The sequence below is a fragment of the Elgaria multicarinata genome, chromosome 7 (assembly GCF_023053635.1).
Source record: "Elgaria multicarinata webbii isolate HBS135686 ecotype San Diego chromosome 7, rElgMul1.1.pri, whole genome shotgun sequence".
In the NCBI taxonomy this organism is placed as follows: Eukaryota; Metazoa; Chordata; class Lepidosauria; order Squamata; family Anguidae; genus Elgaria; species Elgaria multicarinata.
Genome location: NC_086177.1, coordinates 98,950,384 through 98,970,251, shown reverse-complemented (window position 1 = coordinate 98,970,251; position 19,868 = coordinate 98,950,384). Strand labels below are relative to the sequence as shown.

At 44.2% G+C, this 19,868-nt stretch overlaps 1 protein-coding gene across 1 annotated transcript in view; it reads left to right on the top strand.

The window, feature by feature from the left end:
* The window catches only part of FBXO32 (F-box protein 32), a 30,923-nt gene that overhangs the window by 3,415 nt on the left and 7,640 nt on the right, over positions 1 to 19,868 (top strand). The window contains exons 2-5 of the mRNA XM_063131101.1: positions 4,296 to 4,408; positions 6,397 to 6,446; positions 8,139 to 8,231; positions 19,647 to 19,740. Coding sequence (XP_062987171.1) covers positions 4,296 to 4,408; positions 6,397 to 6,446; positions 8,139 to 8,231; positions 19,647 to 19,740 — 350 coding nt within the window. The remainder of the gene's footprint in view (positions 1 to 4,295; positions 4,409 to 6,396; positions 6,447 to 8,138; positions 8,232 to 19,646; positions 19,741 to 19,868) is intronic.

Below are 19,868 nucleotides of genomic sequence, written 5' to 3'. Positions count from 1 at the left end.
AAATATACATTTGTGGCAACAGGAACAGTCTCCCCATTAGTTCCGTTGTGCTTAAAGGCCTTTACTCAGACTGCTATCTGTTTAATTATGAGCAATTGATACTGACTGACAGTTCAAGCAGCTTCAGAGCATACAATAGTTGAGACGTGGATATAAACAAAAAATGGACTGAATCTATTTTTAAACTCGGAGAGCTCTGTTGCTTTAATATGTTTAGTTAACAAAAGTCTCGGTTATGGCAGGGCATTCGGGTTTATTTTGTTTGGCATCAAACAGAATGTTGGCCACAGGCAGAGATCTGTGTTTGCATATTAAAGGCTTCCATGCATCAAGACGAAAGGTTATGAAGCAATGGCCAATCCAGACCCAGTTTCTTGTCTCTGGCAGGGGCTGGTACTGAATGTCGCAGATCAGAATGTTTCAATCCATGTTTGTCCCATGAAATGAACAATAATTGAGAACAAGTACAAACATCAGCTTTGGTTAGACAACTGGTTGCTGCAAAGAGATAATAGCTGTGCTGCTTCTTACGATTAAAATAAATAAATAAATCTGATTAGATGTGCACTCTAGTGCAGGAGAGGTGGGTAGATACACAGTGGGGCCTCGCTGCAGGGGGTGATGGAATTGTGCCTGGCTGGCTGGGTGTTTGGTCAGAGCCATTGCTTGCAGAGCAGAAGGTTGCAGGTTTGAGTCCTGTTGTGGGAGGAGAGTGGGAAGTCCATGGAGGAATCATAGCTCAGTGGGAGAGCGCCTGCTTTCATGCTCCAGTTTCAGTGGGGTTGTGAATCCATTCTGGGTTTCAGTCAGAACCAGCTAGAACCCTAAAGGAGCTATCCAAAGTGCTGAACCCTATCACCCAAAATGGATTCACTTTGTCAGTGAAATCGGAACCACCAACCTCTACTGGCTTGACTTCTTGTGTTGCTGCAGTAGGCTGCATGAACCCTCCTGTACTGGAGTATAAAATCTCCCTACGCATTCAAATCTAGCTAGAAGCCTTCTCCACTTGACATAGTAGCTTTCTTTGCACAGGAAGATTTTCAGTATGGATGTGCGTTCAAACATCCATTTGTCCTTGACCATAACTTGAAGTGTTACATTTTCTGCAGCTTGTGTAAGATATCTGTCTCTAGCATTGTCGGCCCCAGCAAGATGCCCTCGGAGGTACTCCTCTTCTTGAGTGGGTCCACGTCCTTGCCACTCTCACCAACACCCATTTGCTTGCCCTCTCCTTCTGGACCACTGCCCAGGAGGAAATGGCAAGGAAAGTGTGGGTCAGCAGTGTCCCCCTGCTGGGGAGTGGGCCTTGGCATCCACCCAAGTAAACTCTTAACAAGTTTCAGGTCACATCACACGGCATTGGGCAAAGAAGCACTGTTGAATCATCTGATCCGATGGCATTTCTATGTCCTAGTAACACAGCCTAGTAAACAAAGATAGTTTTCATTGAAGATAAGGTCTGAGATGGATGTTGCATTGGGAAAACAGAAAGATCAGGGAAGGGGGAGATCCCTCTGTGGGTATCATATAAAAATGGTAGCTCCTGTAGGTTTCCAGTCACAGCTGTTCTGGTCAACAGCTTTTGGTCGCTGCGCCTCCAAATGCATGCCTTAGAAGCCCAACCAAACTTGTTAATACATCGGAATGGTCCTGGCCATTTCCAGAAGCACCACTGCTCTCTGAGCATTTATTGATGCACAGCCTGAAAATAATGCATTTCTGCATTGCCAGGTCAAGTGGCAATATGCCAGATTGCATGTTCTGAGATCTGGCTCCCATTGGTAGACTTGGGGTTTTTTGTTAAAAAGCAAAATGGAACCTGCAAGCTTGAAGTCTGCCCATGCCTGATGTTAGGAAGACCCATGGTTTTTCCTTCATGCAGCTCTACTTGTATGGCTTCTACCATGCTTTGAATACATACAGCTCTTGCAGTACCTCAATTAATGTAGTAAAGGAGGCTTTGAGAGGGGTGTATAAGGACATAGTTCAAGTAATCGATGGCTCCATTGATTCCTTGATTTGACTTTTTGAAGCCTCTGTAGCAGTTTGCTACAAATTTCATTGGTGTAGAGCAGCCCGGAGGATGAGGGCTGCATGAGGCCTGTAGGCTGTGTGTTGCCCACCCCTGTTCTAGACAGAAGGTGACCTCTGCAACTTGGATCTCCTTGAATGCATAAACTCATGTGTACATGACTGATTAAGAAGGTGGTTATAATCCGTTATATCACACAAACCTCACCTCTTTAGCAGGATGGTAAAGACAACCCAGCAAGCCCAAGTTAACGTATTGTCTCAGGGAAGCAATTGGGTCCCTGAACAGACTTGCAAATGGCAGAACAGCTTGTGGAATCTTGATGTTCTTAAACTGCATCGAGGCTAAGGGATGGATTTTGGGAGGATGACTTCTGCAAGAAGGTGCTTTAGGATTGAGCTCTTAGGGCTGTCCTACACATGCAGATCATTGTGTGGTACACACTGTACGTAGAGATTTTGTGTTGTAATGCTTCTTCTAAGAGTGGATGAGAGATTCCTCGCATTTAGAAAATTAGCACCCTGGGATGATCGTACCCTGGCGTGTAAATTCTGTATGGGCACTGAGTGTTTCCCCCCACATGAATCATGTAATTTCCCCTGCCTGAAGACAGCTTGAGATGGTATAGTCACTGGAATGCTCTACCACTTGCATGTGTAGAATAGCTCTCACTCCCATGTTTCTCTCCTCACCCATCATTCTTGTAAACTGAGCTGTTCAGCCTCTGCTTCCAACATTGTATTATTTATAGACCTTCTAAAGTGTGAGTAGCAATTTTCAGATGCATGAAACCTGAGTGTATCTGTGCCTGAAGTTGTTTTCAGCATAACCTTAGGTGTGACACAACCAGGAAGCTATGACATCAGATGAGCAGGAGGAGGTTAAAGGAAGGGCAATGGTGTTTCGCAGAGATCATGACGTTCATTATGCAACTGCCATTTAATTATGGTTGTGGTTGCTGTAATGGACACTACTTACTAGTCTGATTTTTATCAGGACAGCCATAAAATTGCCATTGTATCTTCTACCAAGGATCATCCCTGAGAAGCATTTCCTGAATTTACAAGGTGTTTACAGGAAAGGAAATTCTCCATGGGTCAATTCATTTATAAGTAATATTTCATTTATAAGCAATATTTTTTAACTGCAGGATCACTGTAGGTTCCCCCCACCCACTTCCTGATCCAAATGTGTAAATAGAATATGAAGATCAGGACATAGAATCATAGAATAGCAGAGTTGGAAGGGGCCTACAAGGCCATCGAGTCCAACCCTCTGCTCAATTCAGGAATCCACCCTAAAGCATACCTGACAGGTGGTTTTCCATGGTTTGTGCCAACACCTAGCAAAACCAGGCATGGGGGAAGATGTTTCCATATATTTAGAAAAGAAATCTGTTTGATTATTTAGTTTAGAAGTTGGAACAATGGGACCCTTTATACATTACCGTAACTGCGTAGGAGCTGTTTACATTCTTCCTATACCCCTGTGCTAAAATTTGGAACCTTGAACTATGGCGCTTTCTACACCTAAGAATTATCCCAGGAAAATGGAGGGCTCGTCCCTGCCTGCTCATGGGATCCCCTGTGTTTCATTTGCATGCACAGGGATGATCCCGGGATGATCCCTGGAAAAAAGGTGGGTGTAGAAACGGCTCATGTGATGGAGCTTGTCGTGTAGGTTTGACCTGCCTAACCATTACACCTAGTAATGGAAAGGCTATCAATGGCTGTTAGTCTTGATGCCTCTATCCTACTTCTTGTAATCAGAGACAGCAAGCCTATGTACACCAGTTGCTGGGGAACATGAGTGGGAGGGTGCTGTTGCAGTTGTGACCTGTTTGTGCATCTGCTGTCATCAGCTGGTTGGCCACTGTGTGAACAGAATGCTGGACTAGATGGACCCTGATCCAGCATGGGTGTTCTTATGTTCCTAATTCCATGAAATAGCATAGAAGGAGAGAGGAGATGGGGTGGCAAAGAAAGAGAGAAAGGTTGGCAATCTTGAAATGCTGCAAGCTCTACCCATCATTGGCTCTGGGTAATGGGTCAACAGCCTTCATAGGAAAAAGATTCCGAGGCCCTGCTTTACAGAAAAAAGATTCCCAATCCCCCACCACTTTGAAAAAGTCGAGAAACCTGCTTTGCATCAAGTGTAAACCTAACTGTTGATGTTTCTGTTTCAAACTCCTGCTCTTGGGGAGGGGGCAATATGCAGATTGCAGATTTCAATCCCCCCCACTTCCTTGTATCATCCCCAGTTACTGCAGAAAAGAGGAATACAATAAAGAGAACATTTTCAACAACATGAACTGTGACGTTGCTGCAAAGAAGCGAAAGAAGGACCAGCTGAACAACAAGACGAGGATTCAGTGTAAGACATTAGCTGGGGGAAATGCTAAAAAATAATAATCCCAAACATCAATAAACAACTGTGCTTGGAGAGGGGGAATCCTACACTTCTCACACAATGTAATGACCTTTGCAGCTCTTCCAGAAGTCCCTGGAGAGACTTTGCATCCCAGCTTTGACCTTCACTTGGATCTATTGCAATGTGGAGATTAATCTTTGCTCCATGCCTTTGCGCTTGTTGTGTTCCAATCTTTGTCATTTGTGTTTGGCAAAGGAAGAGTATTTTTCCCCCCTCCAGTGGTATATTCAAGCGAACCAATTCCAACTTCTTCTCTCCCTGCCCCTTACATGGACACATCCCTACAGCTTGAACTGGTTCTCTTGCCCATGGTAGACCCTTTCAACATACACCCCAAAAGCGGAAGCATCTAAAAGCAGATAGAAAAAATAAAACAGTTAAAATAACCCCCTTCAAAGGATCAATCTGTGGTAAACAAATGTGAATCTAAAAAGGAGAGTGTGGGGTAGGAGCGAAGGGGATAGTGTGGGAATACAGGGCCAAAAATTATATATATATATTTTCCTAATTGGAAGGTTAGATCAAGAGTTATGTTGGCTGGTTGATTGGTTAGTATGTTGTAAGTTAGTAAGTTCAGCGTTACAGCTGAAACGTAAAATGTGATCAATCTAACAATGATTAAGGGGGGAAAAACAGCCTCATAAACTATGGTTTGAAGTTGGCTTGTTGCTGTAAACCAGCCTTTGACATCCTGGTGATCTCCAAATGTGTGGGGCTACAGATCCTATCGTCCCCATAAAGCATGGCCATGCCCTAAGCCAGCGGTCCCCAACCTTTTTGGCACCAGGCACCAGTTTCGTGGAAGACAATTTTTCCACGGACCGGTGTGTGTGTGTGAGGGGATGGTTTTGGGAAGCCACGCCCACCCACCCTCCCACTCCAGCATCCTGGCTTTGCTTCGGTTGGGTGGGCGTCCAGCTGAAGTGAAGCCGGGACGCTGGGGCGGGGGGGTGGCTTCAGAACGGCGCACCCGGAAGTCGCTCTCCCAGAGCGGCGTCCGGCCGGGTGCACTGATCCGAAGCCGCCCCCCACCCCAGCGTCCTGGCTTCTCTTCGGCTGGGCAGGCGAGATGGCGCTCTGCACCCAGGTACACTGGGGTGGGGGGGGGGGTGAAAGCAGCTCACCTGCGTGGCCAAGTTCCTAACAGGCCATGGACCGGGACCGGTCTGTGGCCCGGGGGTTGGGGACCCCTGCCCTAAGCCATAGTTTAGATGAGTGGTCTTCAAATGGTGGGTCGCAACCCCAAAATGGGTCAAGAGATCAGTCCAGATGGGTTGTGGCAAAGCTGTTGCCGCCATGTTGGGTATGGAGAAAATTGTGAAAGTGGCTCCCATGTTGCAGGTTGGGAGTTCGAGGTGGGTCTTGGGTCTGGACCAGTTGAAGACCCCTGGTTTAGACCAACCACAAATTGTTAGGCTTATTCAAATTTTCAGACAGCAATTGCGAAGGTTGAAAGAAGAATATTTCCCCCCAACATTGAACAAAGTCAAAAACTATTTCACATTTGTAACCCCCCAAATCCCTACATATGGGTAACATTAATTTCTTTGTGTGCTTTTATTTTTCTGTTTAGTGTTGCTAAACAGAAGGGGAGGTAGAGGTTTGGCTCTGCTTCAAATCTGATAGTTCACCCAAATTGGCAAAATTAATGACCAGAAAACCCAGCTATTCCTTATGTTAGTATCTGGCAATTCTTGCTTTCTCTGATCTTGGCAGTTCTTAAGGTGCTGAAATATGATCATTTTTATAATCTCAGCTGAAATGTTAATAATAGTTTCTGATATATTGCTGTTTGTTTTAAATGTGAATGAATTTGCTTGTCCTTTCATGAGACCTGCTGTAAAACACACACAGATAGAGAATTAAGAAAATTGGGGTGCAATTGGAATTTATATGGCTTTAACAGAAAAAATGTATTTTCATTTGAACAGATTTTCATCAAGAAAAGTGGATTTATGTGCATAAGGGAAGCACCAAAGAAGTAAGTAGCCGTAATTTTACCTAAAATAGCCCATTCTGCTTCTGTTTACCACAGCTAAAATACCATACGACTGAGCAAATAAACTAACTGGGCTGCAATGAAGGCTGGTATATATTTTATTGAAGGTGCTAATTTTGACCAGTATATCTCAGTTAACTTGGGTTCTTCATACCTACCAGCTGAGCTTCACTTTTATTAGAATTACAAGCCCTCTTAAGAATGTAACATTTCAAATTGTCAGCATGTTCAAATTCTCCCATGTCACAAACGGCCTCCCTCTCTTTTTGGTGGGGTGGGAGGGGTCTAGCTTAGTTTTCTCCCTGACATGTTAGTTGTCTATATGCAGGGAGTTTTTGATGGGGATGCCGGAACTATTCCCCAACTAGTTTACCCACTTGCTTTCTGAAGTAAATGGCTAATAGTACAATATCGGTTATCAGCACCAACATCAATGCCATACCAGTTGGTGTATGGCTCCCACTCACCTGAAGGGTGTTTTGTGCAAGAAATGTTGCTTTTGGAAACCTGGATCTCCATCTGATGTAAATTGTGTAGCTCCGTATCCCTAGGAGTACCTTGCCCACAGAGCAATTTGGGGAGGGGATTTGGATCATGGAAAGGACGCAGGAGAATAGGATAAAGCAGGGCTAGGTAAACTGGTGCCCACAACATGTTTTGTGGTAAAACTCCAGTTGGTGCCAGCCGGCATTGTCAGTGGCAAGGGATTATGGGAGTTTAAGTCCAAAACATCTGGAAGACACCAAGTTGCCCACCCCTAGGATATAAGAAGTATGAGAAGAGCCATGCTGGATCAGACCAAGGGTCCATCACAAAATGTCCAATCAGCCACCCGCAGGAAACCCACGAGCGGAATACGAGGGCAACAACTTCCTTCTAGCCATGCTCCCTAGCAACTGGTGTACCTAGCATGCACCATTCCCCCCCCCCTCACAGTGCTACAGTCTTAAATCCCATCCCTGCCCCTCAACAGCTACTGTTCTTCATTTATTTTTAATGCAGGAAACCCTGACCGTGGGTATCCCATGTCCCATCTAGATCACTTCTCAGCCTCTTGGCTAAGATGATGTGTAGGATCTATTTAATTTCTGATTCACTAGGGATTGAGTGGAGGCACCATCGCTTGGGGAAAGAACTGAGCTGTGCTTTGCCTGCCAAAGTTTCCGAGTTCAAGCCCTGCTGGATGGGTTATTAAAAAATAAAGTGTGGAGTTTAGAGTCAAGTAGCGGGTGATGGGAATGGACTCTTCATGAGATCCTGAAATGGACATTTGGAATAGACAATGGGAGTTAGATGAGCAAGCAATCTGCCCTGGTGTAAGTCACCTTCCTATGTCTGGCTTGATCCAGAGAAAGAGAGAGCAGCCCTCTGGATTAAGATCCAGATACTCTTCATGGGAAGTTTTAAAGACGTTTCCTGCCAGGCGAAATTCTTGGATGAGACCCTATTTGGAAGTCAGGGAGGGAGTTCGGTTCTTTGTTTGTTGACTTTTCATAATAAAATCCAGGCATTTAATTCTGTTGGTGTTATAAGCAGAGTCCCAATTCCTTTGAAATTCACTGGAATCAAAGTTGTCCTACAGTACTAGCTTCAGACCAGATACGCCGCTGTCTCCATCCAGAATTCCTCATACAAATGAACTGCGCGTCTTGTTTCTCTTCCCTGTATTCTCAGCGCCACGGCTACTGCACCCTGGGAGAAGCTTTCAATAGGCTGGATTTCTCAAATGCCATTCTGGACTCCAGACGGTTCAACTACGTTGTGCGGGTGAGTGTAAGGGAATGGCTTGCTTCACTGACACATTACATTTTGACGGGGCTTTCCTGAAATCCACAGATGAGACAAAAACAAAGTTGAATGTGCATGTGTTAATTCTTTAAACCAGGACTGGGCAGAAAGTAAATAGATCTTTATGTGTTTTGCAGTAGATTAGCAAGGATTTCTCACTCCTGATAGTTTAACAACAAAATCTCTTTCTCTCTCCACCCCCCACCACAAAATCTCTCTCTCTCTCCATCCCTCCCATCCACAAAATCTCACTCTCTATGTACACACACACACACACCAACTTACACTGTTGAAATGAAGAAATTTTGGGATAACCAGTTTTTTTTGTGAGGAAGGACTATGAGATCAGTCACGTGCTGGGCTCAGGATTCTTTCATTTTTAGTGTATGACTTTTGTACATGGTTCCTGCTGGTGGATCTCAAGGGTTCTAGAAAAAACAAAGAACACAGCAGATTTCACAATCCCGAAGGCTGTACACTCATGCCTAAACTAATTATTCCAAAGTAGCCTCATTGACTCTTTTGATTGTCATCCTGCAATGAGCCACTTGGGGATCATGGGAAGGATTCAGGTGAAAAAAATGCATGAAGGGAGGTCATGGGGCAAGGTGAGCAAGCCCTGTCACTGATGAGCCCAGCGACGACTCTCCATCACTGTTTAGTAGCCATGCAAAGGGGTTCTACGCATGAACCAATGAACATGTGAAGAGGTCCTCCAGGTGAGGAGGGATTCTGGTCCAAGTGGGATTCTGTTTTGTGTAGAGGAGCTGTATGCATGAAAATCGATAGATTCATTGAGACCCTTCACATGCTGGCCCAACTCATGGCTGGGAGGGGACGCATGGCTGCCGGGTGAGTCGGTTGGGGGTGTGGCTAGCCTGCATGACTCGACGACTCCCCCCATGTATTCTTTCAGCATATGGGAGCGGGTTTGAACCCTCCTAACTTTAGCACAACTGCAGATCTTTTTCTGATGCACAAGTGCACTTACGTCAAAAAAAATACCTGTGTGATCAAGATTGCTCACATTGCTACATGTGGTACAAGTGCCAGGGACTATAATTTGTTTTATTTCTACGTAATCTCGGCTTGTTAGAAAGTCACATTAAGCTGCAGTCCTAGGTGCACTTGGTTGGAGAAAGTCTTCATTGGATTCAGCATGACTAGGGTGACCATATGGAAAGGAGAACAGGGCTCCTGTATCTTTAACAGTTGCGGTGAAGAAGGAATTTTAGCAGGTGTCCTTTGTATGCATGCAGAACCTGGTGACATTCCCTCTTCATCATAACGGTAAAAGCTGCAGGACCCCTTCCCTCTTTTGTATCTGGTCACTAGGGCAGGGCTATTGTGCTGAAGAGGGAATTTCACCAGGTGCTGCATGCATAGAAATGACACCTGCCGAAAATCCCTTTTCTACACAACTGTTAAAGATACAGGAGCCCTGTCCTCTTTTTCATATGGTCACCCTAAGCATGACTTATTTCCAGGTAGACGTGAAGAGAATCAGGAGAATTTGGGCCTGTTCAGACAACATGTTAAGCCATGGTTACGCTGCTAACCCTTTTGCAGTAAGTAGTTAGTGAGTGTATTTAAACCATGGTTATGTAGCCACTATTGTTAGGAATGGTTCACATGACATGCTAAGTCATGGTTCACACGACAAGCTAAGCCATAATATAGGGTGACCATATGAAAAGGAGGACAGGGCTCCTGTTTCTTTAACAGTTGCATAGAAAAGAGAATTTCAGCAGGTGTCATTTGTATATATGGAGAACCTGGTGAAATTCCCTCTTCATCACAACAGTTAAAGCTGCAGGAGCTATACTAGAGTGACCACCTGCAGCTTTAATTGTTGTGATGAAGAGGAAATTTCACCAGGTTCCCCATATATACAAATGAAACCTGCTGAAATTTCCTTTTCATCACAACTGTTAAAGATACAGGAGCCCTGTCCTCCTGTTCATATGGTCACCCTACATAATATTTAGCTCAAAACACTTAACCATCATGGTTTAGCGTGTTGTCTGAACAGAGCCATTGTTAGCATGTGTGGAGAGTCCTGGAGCCTGCCTGGCTGCAGATATCACAGAGGACGGAATACCATCTCTGATGCTAAATTTGAAAGCCTAGACTGTTACTCACAGTCTAGGCTTTCAATTTTAACAAATTTAAAGAACAAATTTCTAACCCTTTCATGAAGAATACCCTAAAAACCTATTGATTGTGTCTGCTAAATAATTGAAAGCTAGTGAGGATTTGGGGTAGTATATCTAGCGGTCAAAGGATTTGATGCTTTCATTTGTTGCAGCTCCAAGGCTCCTCCTCATGGAGCCTGAATCCTTGCCCTCCATCCCACCAAGACCTGTTTGCTGCCTTTTTCTTGAGTGGCAGCCCTAATTTCCTAATCCCTCTCCCATTCCCCCCATCACACATTCCAAAAAAGTTGTCCAGTAGAGCAAGCGGAATAGCCAGCTAGCCAACCCCCTGTTAGGTCAAAGCTGTTTACGCTTTGTGTTCTTGCTTAGTCACAGTTAAATCACTGGGCAATCATCAGCTGCTCTAGGTTTTAGGTTCTAGGATAAAATTCTGGCTGACTTGTTGCTGTTAGTTGAGCCAGATGCTTCACTAGAGGCAGCCAAAGAGATGATACTCATTTGGTTGGCCGTCGTTCTACAAACCTGTTGTCAAAGAGAAATGTAGGTCAGGTGCTCCAAGTGGACGCGCAGTTCTCAGGAAGTGCCTGGTTAATAGTTTGTGGGGCCACTGGGCCAGGCATCGGCCTAGTTTGGGCTGCGGTACTTCATGACTGCAGTAGGCCTCAACTCCAGAAGTTCACCACACATAGAAAATAGAAACAGCTAGACTAAAATCGTCCTCTGGGACATTGTGGAGGGTTTTATTTATTTTTGTATGGAGAAGTATTTGAGCCCCTGGCCGTGGTGTGACATGGAACAGCTTAGGCCAGGGCATCAGGTTCTTTTGGTCTACAACTCCCATCAGCCCCAGCAATGGTAAGCAGTTAGGGGAGCTGTCATTTGAAACATCTGGAGGGCACCAGGTTGCCTAGATACAGGTTGACCACTTTGTTGAGAACTAGGTCAATAGACTTAGGCCTAAGCAGCACATATTCCCCCTTAGCATTGCAAACAGGAATATAAGCCAAAGTCCAACTCAGAATTTAGGTGCTGCTGTCCCTCCTGAGCATCTGGCAGCATTCCTGGAGCTAGATAGAAGGACAGTTACATCAAGTCTGAAGGGAAGATGGTGCACGGCAATTATTAGGGACAGAAGGAGAGGGGGAACAAAGAAACAGCTGAGGTGTCAGCAAGTGGATCCCATGGCACTCCTGAACCATGAGGCCTAGGGTAGGGTGACCATGTGGAAAGGAGTCATATAGAAAAGGGGATTTCAGCAGGTGTTATTTGTATGCATGCAGCACCTGGGTGCAGGGAGTAAAAGTTCCACAGGTGAGCAGGCATTTGCACAAGAGATGAAGGAAATGTGTCGTTCTGCTTGCGTGTTTAAAGAACTGAGTGTATATTATTTTGATGTGAAAGTGAACATAACAAAATTGCTCATAGCTGTGAGCTGCACAATAGATACCAAGCAGGGAATGGGGCCTGTCTTCACCTGGAGACTTGCCACGATAAAACTCAGGCTGTCCCTTTGGGGCTTAAATTTTCAGTTGGAGCAACCTTAGTGGGTTAGAAGGGCTGCAGCCCTTTTTACTGACATATCCTCTTTCTTTTTCTGTTTAAATTGAACTGGCAAGAAAAACAGGAAGGGCATGGAATTTAGGAAATGGCTCGCCCACAATTTGCTTTTCAAATTCAGTGTGGCTTTTCCAAGTCAGAATTGTTGCCTGCTACAACTGTGTGAGGGGAGAATTAACTAGGGCTGGTAAGAATATAAAAGAAGTCCATATATTGTGCAGGGTGTGGAGAGTTGGAAACATAATGGGAACAGTGAATGGGAAAGGGGGCAAATTAAGCCTCTTAAATCCCATTAAGAAGGCAACACCCTATAGTTGGTGTGGTTTTGTAGCTAGAGTATTGGTTTAGGACTGTGGAGCCCTGGGTTTAAATTTCCACAGGAGTAGAAAGATGGAAAAACACCAAAACACTGGTGTTCGATGAAGTAAATGAATGGTTTTAATAGTTTTCTTTCAAAAATAATCCAACGATTCAAACAATAGTAAAAATCATGTATTGGAAGCTCAACGTTTCGGACCCAAAGTGGTCCTTCTTCAGGAGCTGTGTGTGGGGACTATTAACAAGTGAAAGTCAAGATAAAAGTTCTTAAGAACACACAGGGTTCTTGTGAGAATAATTATGTTGGCTTGGAGGACCCAGAGACTCTTTTGGGAAGACCAAGATAAAACCGTGTGCATAACAATTTTAAAATACAGTAATGACATCACAGTTGCCACTCAAAACAGAATAAAGTAACAGCTGAATAAAAATTAAGCAGCAGAAGAATTCAAGCAGCATAGATAATATATAATATGTAGAATGGCTCTTCAATTAGGCCATTCCCAAACTTTCCTCTCCACTAACATTAAAACATGTAGCGGCTGCAGCATTTAAGGACTAATAACTGTGTTTTTCTCCAACCAGTACTCTTACTTCCTGGAGCCTCAGAAATTGAGTGGTAGCTATAAGTTCAAAACTCTCTAATTCAAACTGGCCAGTGGTTTGGCAATGAGAAAAAGAATGTTCCGTCCAACTCCCATAGCTCAAATAAGAACACGATGTTTTAAATAAATTGATCATATCAGCCAAGCCCCTGGTGAATAATAGCTCACATCATAAAACAAGCAGCAGAGCATAATTTCTTTCTGGAAGGCTTCGGCTATACATGGAATTGGCTTATTGGAGTCCGTCCTTTCTGAGGCAGCAAGAGAACCAGAGAGACACGTGAACCAGAGAAACTCTCTACTCATGCCATGTCTGTGGCACCACTGTGCTGGCTTCAGGCATTGTGCAAAATCCATCATAGCAACGTTCTGGCACTTCACAAGTACTTCTGGTGCAAGTTGGGAAAGTATTCGGCCTGCCTGTTGAAACTGAGTGAGGAAATCTTTACCAGAAGAACCAGGAGTCTGTATGGCTTTGATTTTGGCAGCTAACATGGAATCCAGCAGTTTGAAGTTTGAAAAATTAGCTTTCATGTTTATTTGTTAGTTTCTAGTTCTTATGATTAGGGCAGGGAGAAATAACCTGGAAAAATTCTTAGCAGTTTCTGCTAAAGGCTTTAGGGCAGAGATGCTGCCCAGCTCTGGATCAGTTCCTCAGAGCCCCGAGTGATCATTGGTGCCTATAGGTGTTTTCCCCCCTAAGCTTATTTGCCAAGGGACAGTTTTCAAGGGGGAATGCAGCTGAGTAGGGAAGGGTGAATTCTCCCTTTCCCACATGATGCACACACACCCCTAAAAAATCTTTCCCAGGGAAAAAAATCCCATTAGTTTGGGATGATCTGAGTCAGGACCTAAATGAATGGGGAAATAATTTTATCTGAGATGTTTTGGATGAGAAATTAATTGGCTGTCTTTGCCTCCTGTGAAATGCAAGTAACTAATTATTTCTAAATCTGTATATAGATATAAGTTAGGATGTGCAGATTTTATGCAGCTTTGTGTCCTACGGGCTGGACTCCTTTTAAGGGCTTAGCAAGGCCCTTGCATTAGAGCCAGTTCTGTGATACCATAAGCACACACACCCAGAAATGCTACTTTGCAGTAGATTGTCTGCAAAGCCCAAGCCATCCATAGGAGAGGTGGCTGGAGCAGATCCACAGCATGGAGAAGATAGAAACAGGAGGCCATCAGCAGCTCCTGTTGCTTTCTCCATCTCTTCTGAACTTCTGTTGTGTGTGAGAAAGATGGCAGGCAGACGCGATATCAATGCTATGTGGGCTGCACGAGAAAGGAGCAATGATGGGAGCCAGGAAGAGGAGCAACCAGATGGGCGATCCGAGCCCAGAGCAGGCAACCACTCTCTGTTCAGGATCAAGCTACTCAAACAGCTTCTGAAGCTGTACTTCAGAAACCATTTGAGCAGCTTGATCCTTTTCAGAGAGTGGTAGCTTGCTTTGTGCTCAGCTCACCCATCTGGTTGCTCCTCTTTGTACAAGCTTTGGGCCAATTGCTTTCTCATCCTAAACTACCTCGCAAGGTTGTTGTGATGATAAAATGGGGAGTGGAGGGGGATGCCGTGTGAGCAACCCTTAAACTCCTAGGAGAAAGGGCAGGATAAAAATGTAAGTAAATAAACCTGGTTTCAAATCTGCACTCATCTGTAGCTCATTGGGTGATGTTTTGATACTCTGACTCCCCTACATCAACCCCTGGGAGGAAAGGTGGGATACAAATAAGAAAAGTAAATACCGTATTTCTTCGATTCTGAGATGCACTTTTTTCCCCATATAAACATCTCTAAAAATGGGGTGCGTCTTAGAATCGCAGGTGCGTTTATTATTTCCTAGAATCAAAGCTTTTTTCCTGTTGGTGGTACTGAAATTAGTGTGCGTCTTACAATCGATGGCGTCTTAGAATTGAGAAATATGGTAACTTTTTCTCTCTGTCACCTTAAGGACTAGAAACTTAAGGGGGAAAACATGTTTAGAGCTGATTAGTACATTGAACAGGGCATGTGGCACAGTCCTTTTAGAACTGTATCACTTCAGTTAGACATGTGTCAGGTTGCATGTTTGAAAGCATCCCTGCACCACACTTTCCTTGTGCATCTATAGCTAGCACATCAAGGAGAAGGCTAGATTAGAAGACTTGGGCCTTATCTACACCAAGCAGGATATTCCACTATGAAAGCGGTATATAAAAGGCAGGAGCCACACTACTGCTTTATAGTGGTACTGAAGTGCACTGACAACTGTTGGGGCCCACGACACGTCTACACCAAGCAGGATATAGCACTATGAAAGCGGTATGAAAGCGGTATATGGTATGTGTCAATGGGCCCCTGCAGTTGTCAGTGCACTTCAATACTGCTATAAAGCAGCAGTGTGGCTCCTGCCTTTTATATACCGCTTTCATAGTGGAATATCCTGCTTGGTGTAGATGAGCCCTAAAGCTTATTTTGGGGTGTGGGGAAACAACAGCCACCCATACCTGTATGCCCACTCATAGGTTGTTGTTTGTTGAATTCCCCGAAATGCTGAGTCATAGAAATAAAGCCTATTGGCTGGTGTGTTTTTAACACAAGCCTGAGTATATCCCTTCCTTCCCTCCCCGCCCCCCCCCCACAGATGTCCAAATTTGAGACAGCCTTGCTCACTGCCTGAGGTGTTGTGTATAGGCAGATGACAGTGACACATGCCTTGCTCCAAAAGAATTTGCCATGTGATATGCTCTTAGCAGTGTTTTGCAAGAGATTACTCTTGAACCCATAAGGCCGAATGTGTGTATTAATTTACATGGGGGAAATCCAGTGGAATTGATTTCAGGGGAATTGTGTTACAGAGCATAGGACCAATGCAGCTGGTCAAGTTGATAATTTTCATCCAAGTTGATTACTGTATTTTCCGGCGTATAAGACGACTGGGCGTATAAGACGACCCCCAACTTTTGAGAAGATTTTCCTGGGTTAAAAAGTCATCTTATACTGGGCGTATAAGACGACCCCCAACTTTTGAGAAGATTTTCCTGGGTTAAAAAGTCATCTTATACTGGGCGTATAAGACGACCCCCAACTTTTGAGAAGATTTTCCTGGGTTAAAAAGGCATCTTATACTGGGCGTATAAGACGACCCCCAACTTTTGAGAAGATTTTCCTGGCTTAAAAAGTCATCTTATACTGGGCGTATAAGACGACCCCCAACTTTTGAGAAGATTTTCCTGGCTTAAAAAGTAGTCTTATACGCCAGAAAATACAGTAGTTTAAATAGAGTGACCGTATGAAAAGGAGGACAGGACTCCTGTATCTTTAACAGTTGCATAGAAAAGGGGATCTCAGGAGGTGTCCTTTGTATATATGGAGAACTTGGTGAAATTCCCTCTTCATCACAACAGTTAAAGATGCAGGAGCTATACTAGAGTGACCAGATTTAAAAGAGGACAGGGCTCCTGCAGCTTTAACTGCTGAGATGAAGAGGGAATTTCACCAGGTTCTCCATATATACAAACGACACCTGTTGGAATTTCCTTTTCTATGCAACTGTTAAAGATACAGGAGCTCTGTCCTCCTTTTCATATGGTTACCCTAGTTTAAATATTTATTGGATGCCACCAACTAAGAGAGGTGGTTGGAAGATCAAATCTGGTGCTATGTTATATCTTCCTCATTTTGAATGAATTTTAAAAACGTTCCTTGTGGTTTCTTCCAATTATGCACCTAAGTTCTTAATAGAGTATTTAAATACAGTTTGCATCATTAGTTGGAGGGACTCTGAAGCTTGAACCAGGTACTTGGTACCCAGGACACGATCCACCGAACAAATTGCTTTAGGACAGCCTCCAATGAAACCTAGTGCAATCTAGATGGGTTGGACTACAACTCCCATCATTCCCAGGCATCATGGGAATTCTCCACATCTGGTGGGCTCCAGGTTGGCGAAGGGTTGTAAGACATGCCGCCATTACAGGTTTTTCCTGGTTTGGTGAATAGAGTCTTGGAGTCAGACTGGGAATGCCTGGACTTTAATCCTGAATAACCTATGCCCAGTTGCTCTTTCTTTCTTAAGCTAACCCACTTCGCAGGGTGGTTATGAAGAATAGAATAATAAATAGAACTGGGATGACCTCCCCATGTATGCTGCCTTCAGCTCCTTTGAGGAAGGGTGGAATGAATTATCATGGTAGCTCACCTTCTTAAAATGTTATGGCTAAAATCTTAAAACACTACAAATATTTATTTATTGCATTTTTATACCGCCCAATTGCCGAAGCTCCCTGGGTGGTTCACAAAAATTTAAACCATTCAAAGTATAAAACAAACAGTATATAACATTTCAATGAGCAGCAGATTAAGAAAACTAAATGATCAAATTTGATCATGTGAGCTGACCATTCCAAAGACAGGATGCAGCAGCTGACAAGGCACTTGGCTAAACTCTGATGACTGGGCACCTGGAAAAGGGCCACCACATGATCCCTGAAACCAGGCGTGTTTATGTGGGAGCAGGTGGCCCTTCAGCTAACCTGATGCCAAACCGTAGAGCGGTTTAAAAGTATCATTTCTCCCCATAATATTAAGAACTAGGGGCTTTCTTTAAACACAAACCAACAAGCCTTTGCTCAGAGTGAATTTAAATGGTGAGCAAATGATATGTGGCATAGTCCTCCCTGACTGGCATAGTCCTCCCTGACTGTACTACTTTAGATATGCATGTGTGAGATTGCAGGTTTGAAAGCATCCTCACGCCACAATTTCCCTGGACGTGTGTAGCTAGCACATCAGGGGCTATTTGAAAAAACGCGTACCTGTGCGTGTGCATGTGGTTTGTTTTACTTTTCAATTGACCGAAATGGTGAGTCATAGAAACAAAGCGGATTAGCTGGCATTAAGACAGCTTAGCCAATTAGCCTTGACTCTTTTTCCATCCCCCTTGGTTTATACCAGTCATGTGGCCGGGCAAGGTATTAATAGAATGCCCACGTAGAAAAGCCATCTGTTGATGATCAGAGTTGGCCAGAAAGATAAACAGAAGAGTAGATCAGACACCCTTGCGCACTTTGCTGCCGCGAGCTGATAGTCACATGGTGGTGACAGCGCTGAGTAAAATGGGCAAGTGGTTGAAAAGAAAAAAAACACCTCTCCTATTTCCCCCTTTTCCTTCTTGCCCCGTGCTCCTGAGTCTACGGAAATGAGCTGATAACTGGACATACATTTTTTTTATCATTCCCAACTGAGCAAAACACTTCAGCCCATGACTTAACGGACTATCCCCACTCACTTTAACAAAAAGTGGGAACCCCCTTTTCTCATTTTAAGATTGGGTAGGGACCAGTTCCTCACTGCAGATAGCTCCTTTAGAGTCCTGATTGAAACCCAGAAGGATGTACCACCCCCACTGACATAGGAGTCACCAGCCTCCACTGCATCTGATCTATATTGACCTGGTGTATGATCTCTTGATGGATGTAAGAACATAGGAGCCATGCTGGATCAGGCCAAGGGACCATCCAGTCCAGCACTCAGCTCACCTATCGACCAGGGACCCACATAAGCAGAACACGGTGCAACAGCACCCTCCTGCCCATGTTCCCCAGCCTCTGGTGTACATAAGCATGCTGCCTCTGATACTGGGGGTAGCACATAGCCATCAGGGCTAGTAGCCATTGATAGCCTTCTCATCCAGGAATTTATCCAACCCCTTTTAAAGCCATCTTGTGGTATTGAGTTCCAGAGTTTAACTATGTGCTGCGTGAAGAAGTACTTCCTTTTATCTGTCTTGAATCTCCCACCAACCAACTTCATGGGATGACCCCCTTGGGTTCTTAGTATTATGGGAGAGGGGGAAAAATGTCTCCCTGTCCACATTATCCACAACACGCTGAAGCCAAAGACCTTGTGTTAGTGTGGAGGTATGATGAGCCCTTCATTCTCATCTCCATTTGTAACTGGGTTTAATTAAATGTGGCTGTATTTCTCCCAAGTTCATCCGTGGCTACCCTCATCTCTCTCTCCCTATCTTTGATTGTATTTCCCACTGTGAATTTCATATTGTAAGCTGCTTGGAGGCAGGGACCTTCTTTTTTCTTTTTGGCTTATGAAACTCCCAGAGACATTGATGATGTTACGTAAATAATAGTAGCAATAAGGTACAGGAGCCTCTTTATCAGTAATGAGAAAGGCAGCTGTATCTGGGATAGAAGGCAAGGTTGATTGCAAAAAAAACAAATCAGGGTAGGCTTCTGTGTAGTGTGTCCCCAAACCTTGTAGAATGCACATAGTTGTCATCTTTTAGCCTTTGGGACTGCAATTTAACCTCACAATGTGGTTCCATTATCTGAGCCCTAGTCAAAGGTGAATGCATACCCCACCCCCACCCCAATGGAGAACCATTCCTGTTGGGCATTCTCACAAGGGGATTTTGATTTTCTTTCTCTGTGTGTTCGTAATACATCCCTTTGCACAGCAAAGCAGTTTAGAGGACCACAATCTATTTTTCTCTGCTGTCAGTTTTAATGACTTGGCTTAGTAAGTCAACTGACGAGAAGAGGCAGATAGATTGCTATCATGTTAAGCTCTTTCATCTGTCTTTTCTTACTGGCTCCTTTGGTCTCCCCCCCCCCCCCCCACCATCCCAATATTTTTTTAAAGTCAAGCAACAAACAAGCATCTAAACTGTCTTACATTGGGTCATATGATCAGAAAGCCAAGATTAGACAAGTGTCTTTGTGCTGCTAAAGGCTCAATGTCTTATTTTTATCCACAGCTGTTGGAGCTGATAGCGAAGTCCCAGCTAACGTCACTGAGCGGAATTGCCCAGAAGAACTTTATGAACATCTTGGAAAAAGTAGTACAGAAAGGTAACATTAAAAAAAGAAAATGTGTACACCTAGGGTTATCAACTTTGCAAGGAACAGCCAGATCCCAAGCATGTTTACTCAGATGTAAGCCCCATGGGTTTCATTTTGTGAGCGCTTGCTTGGGACTA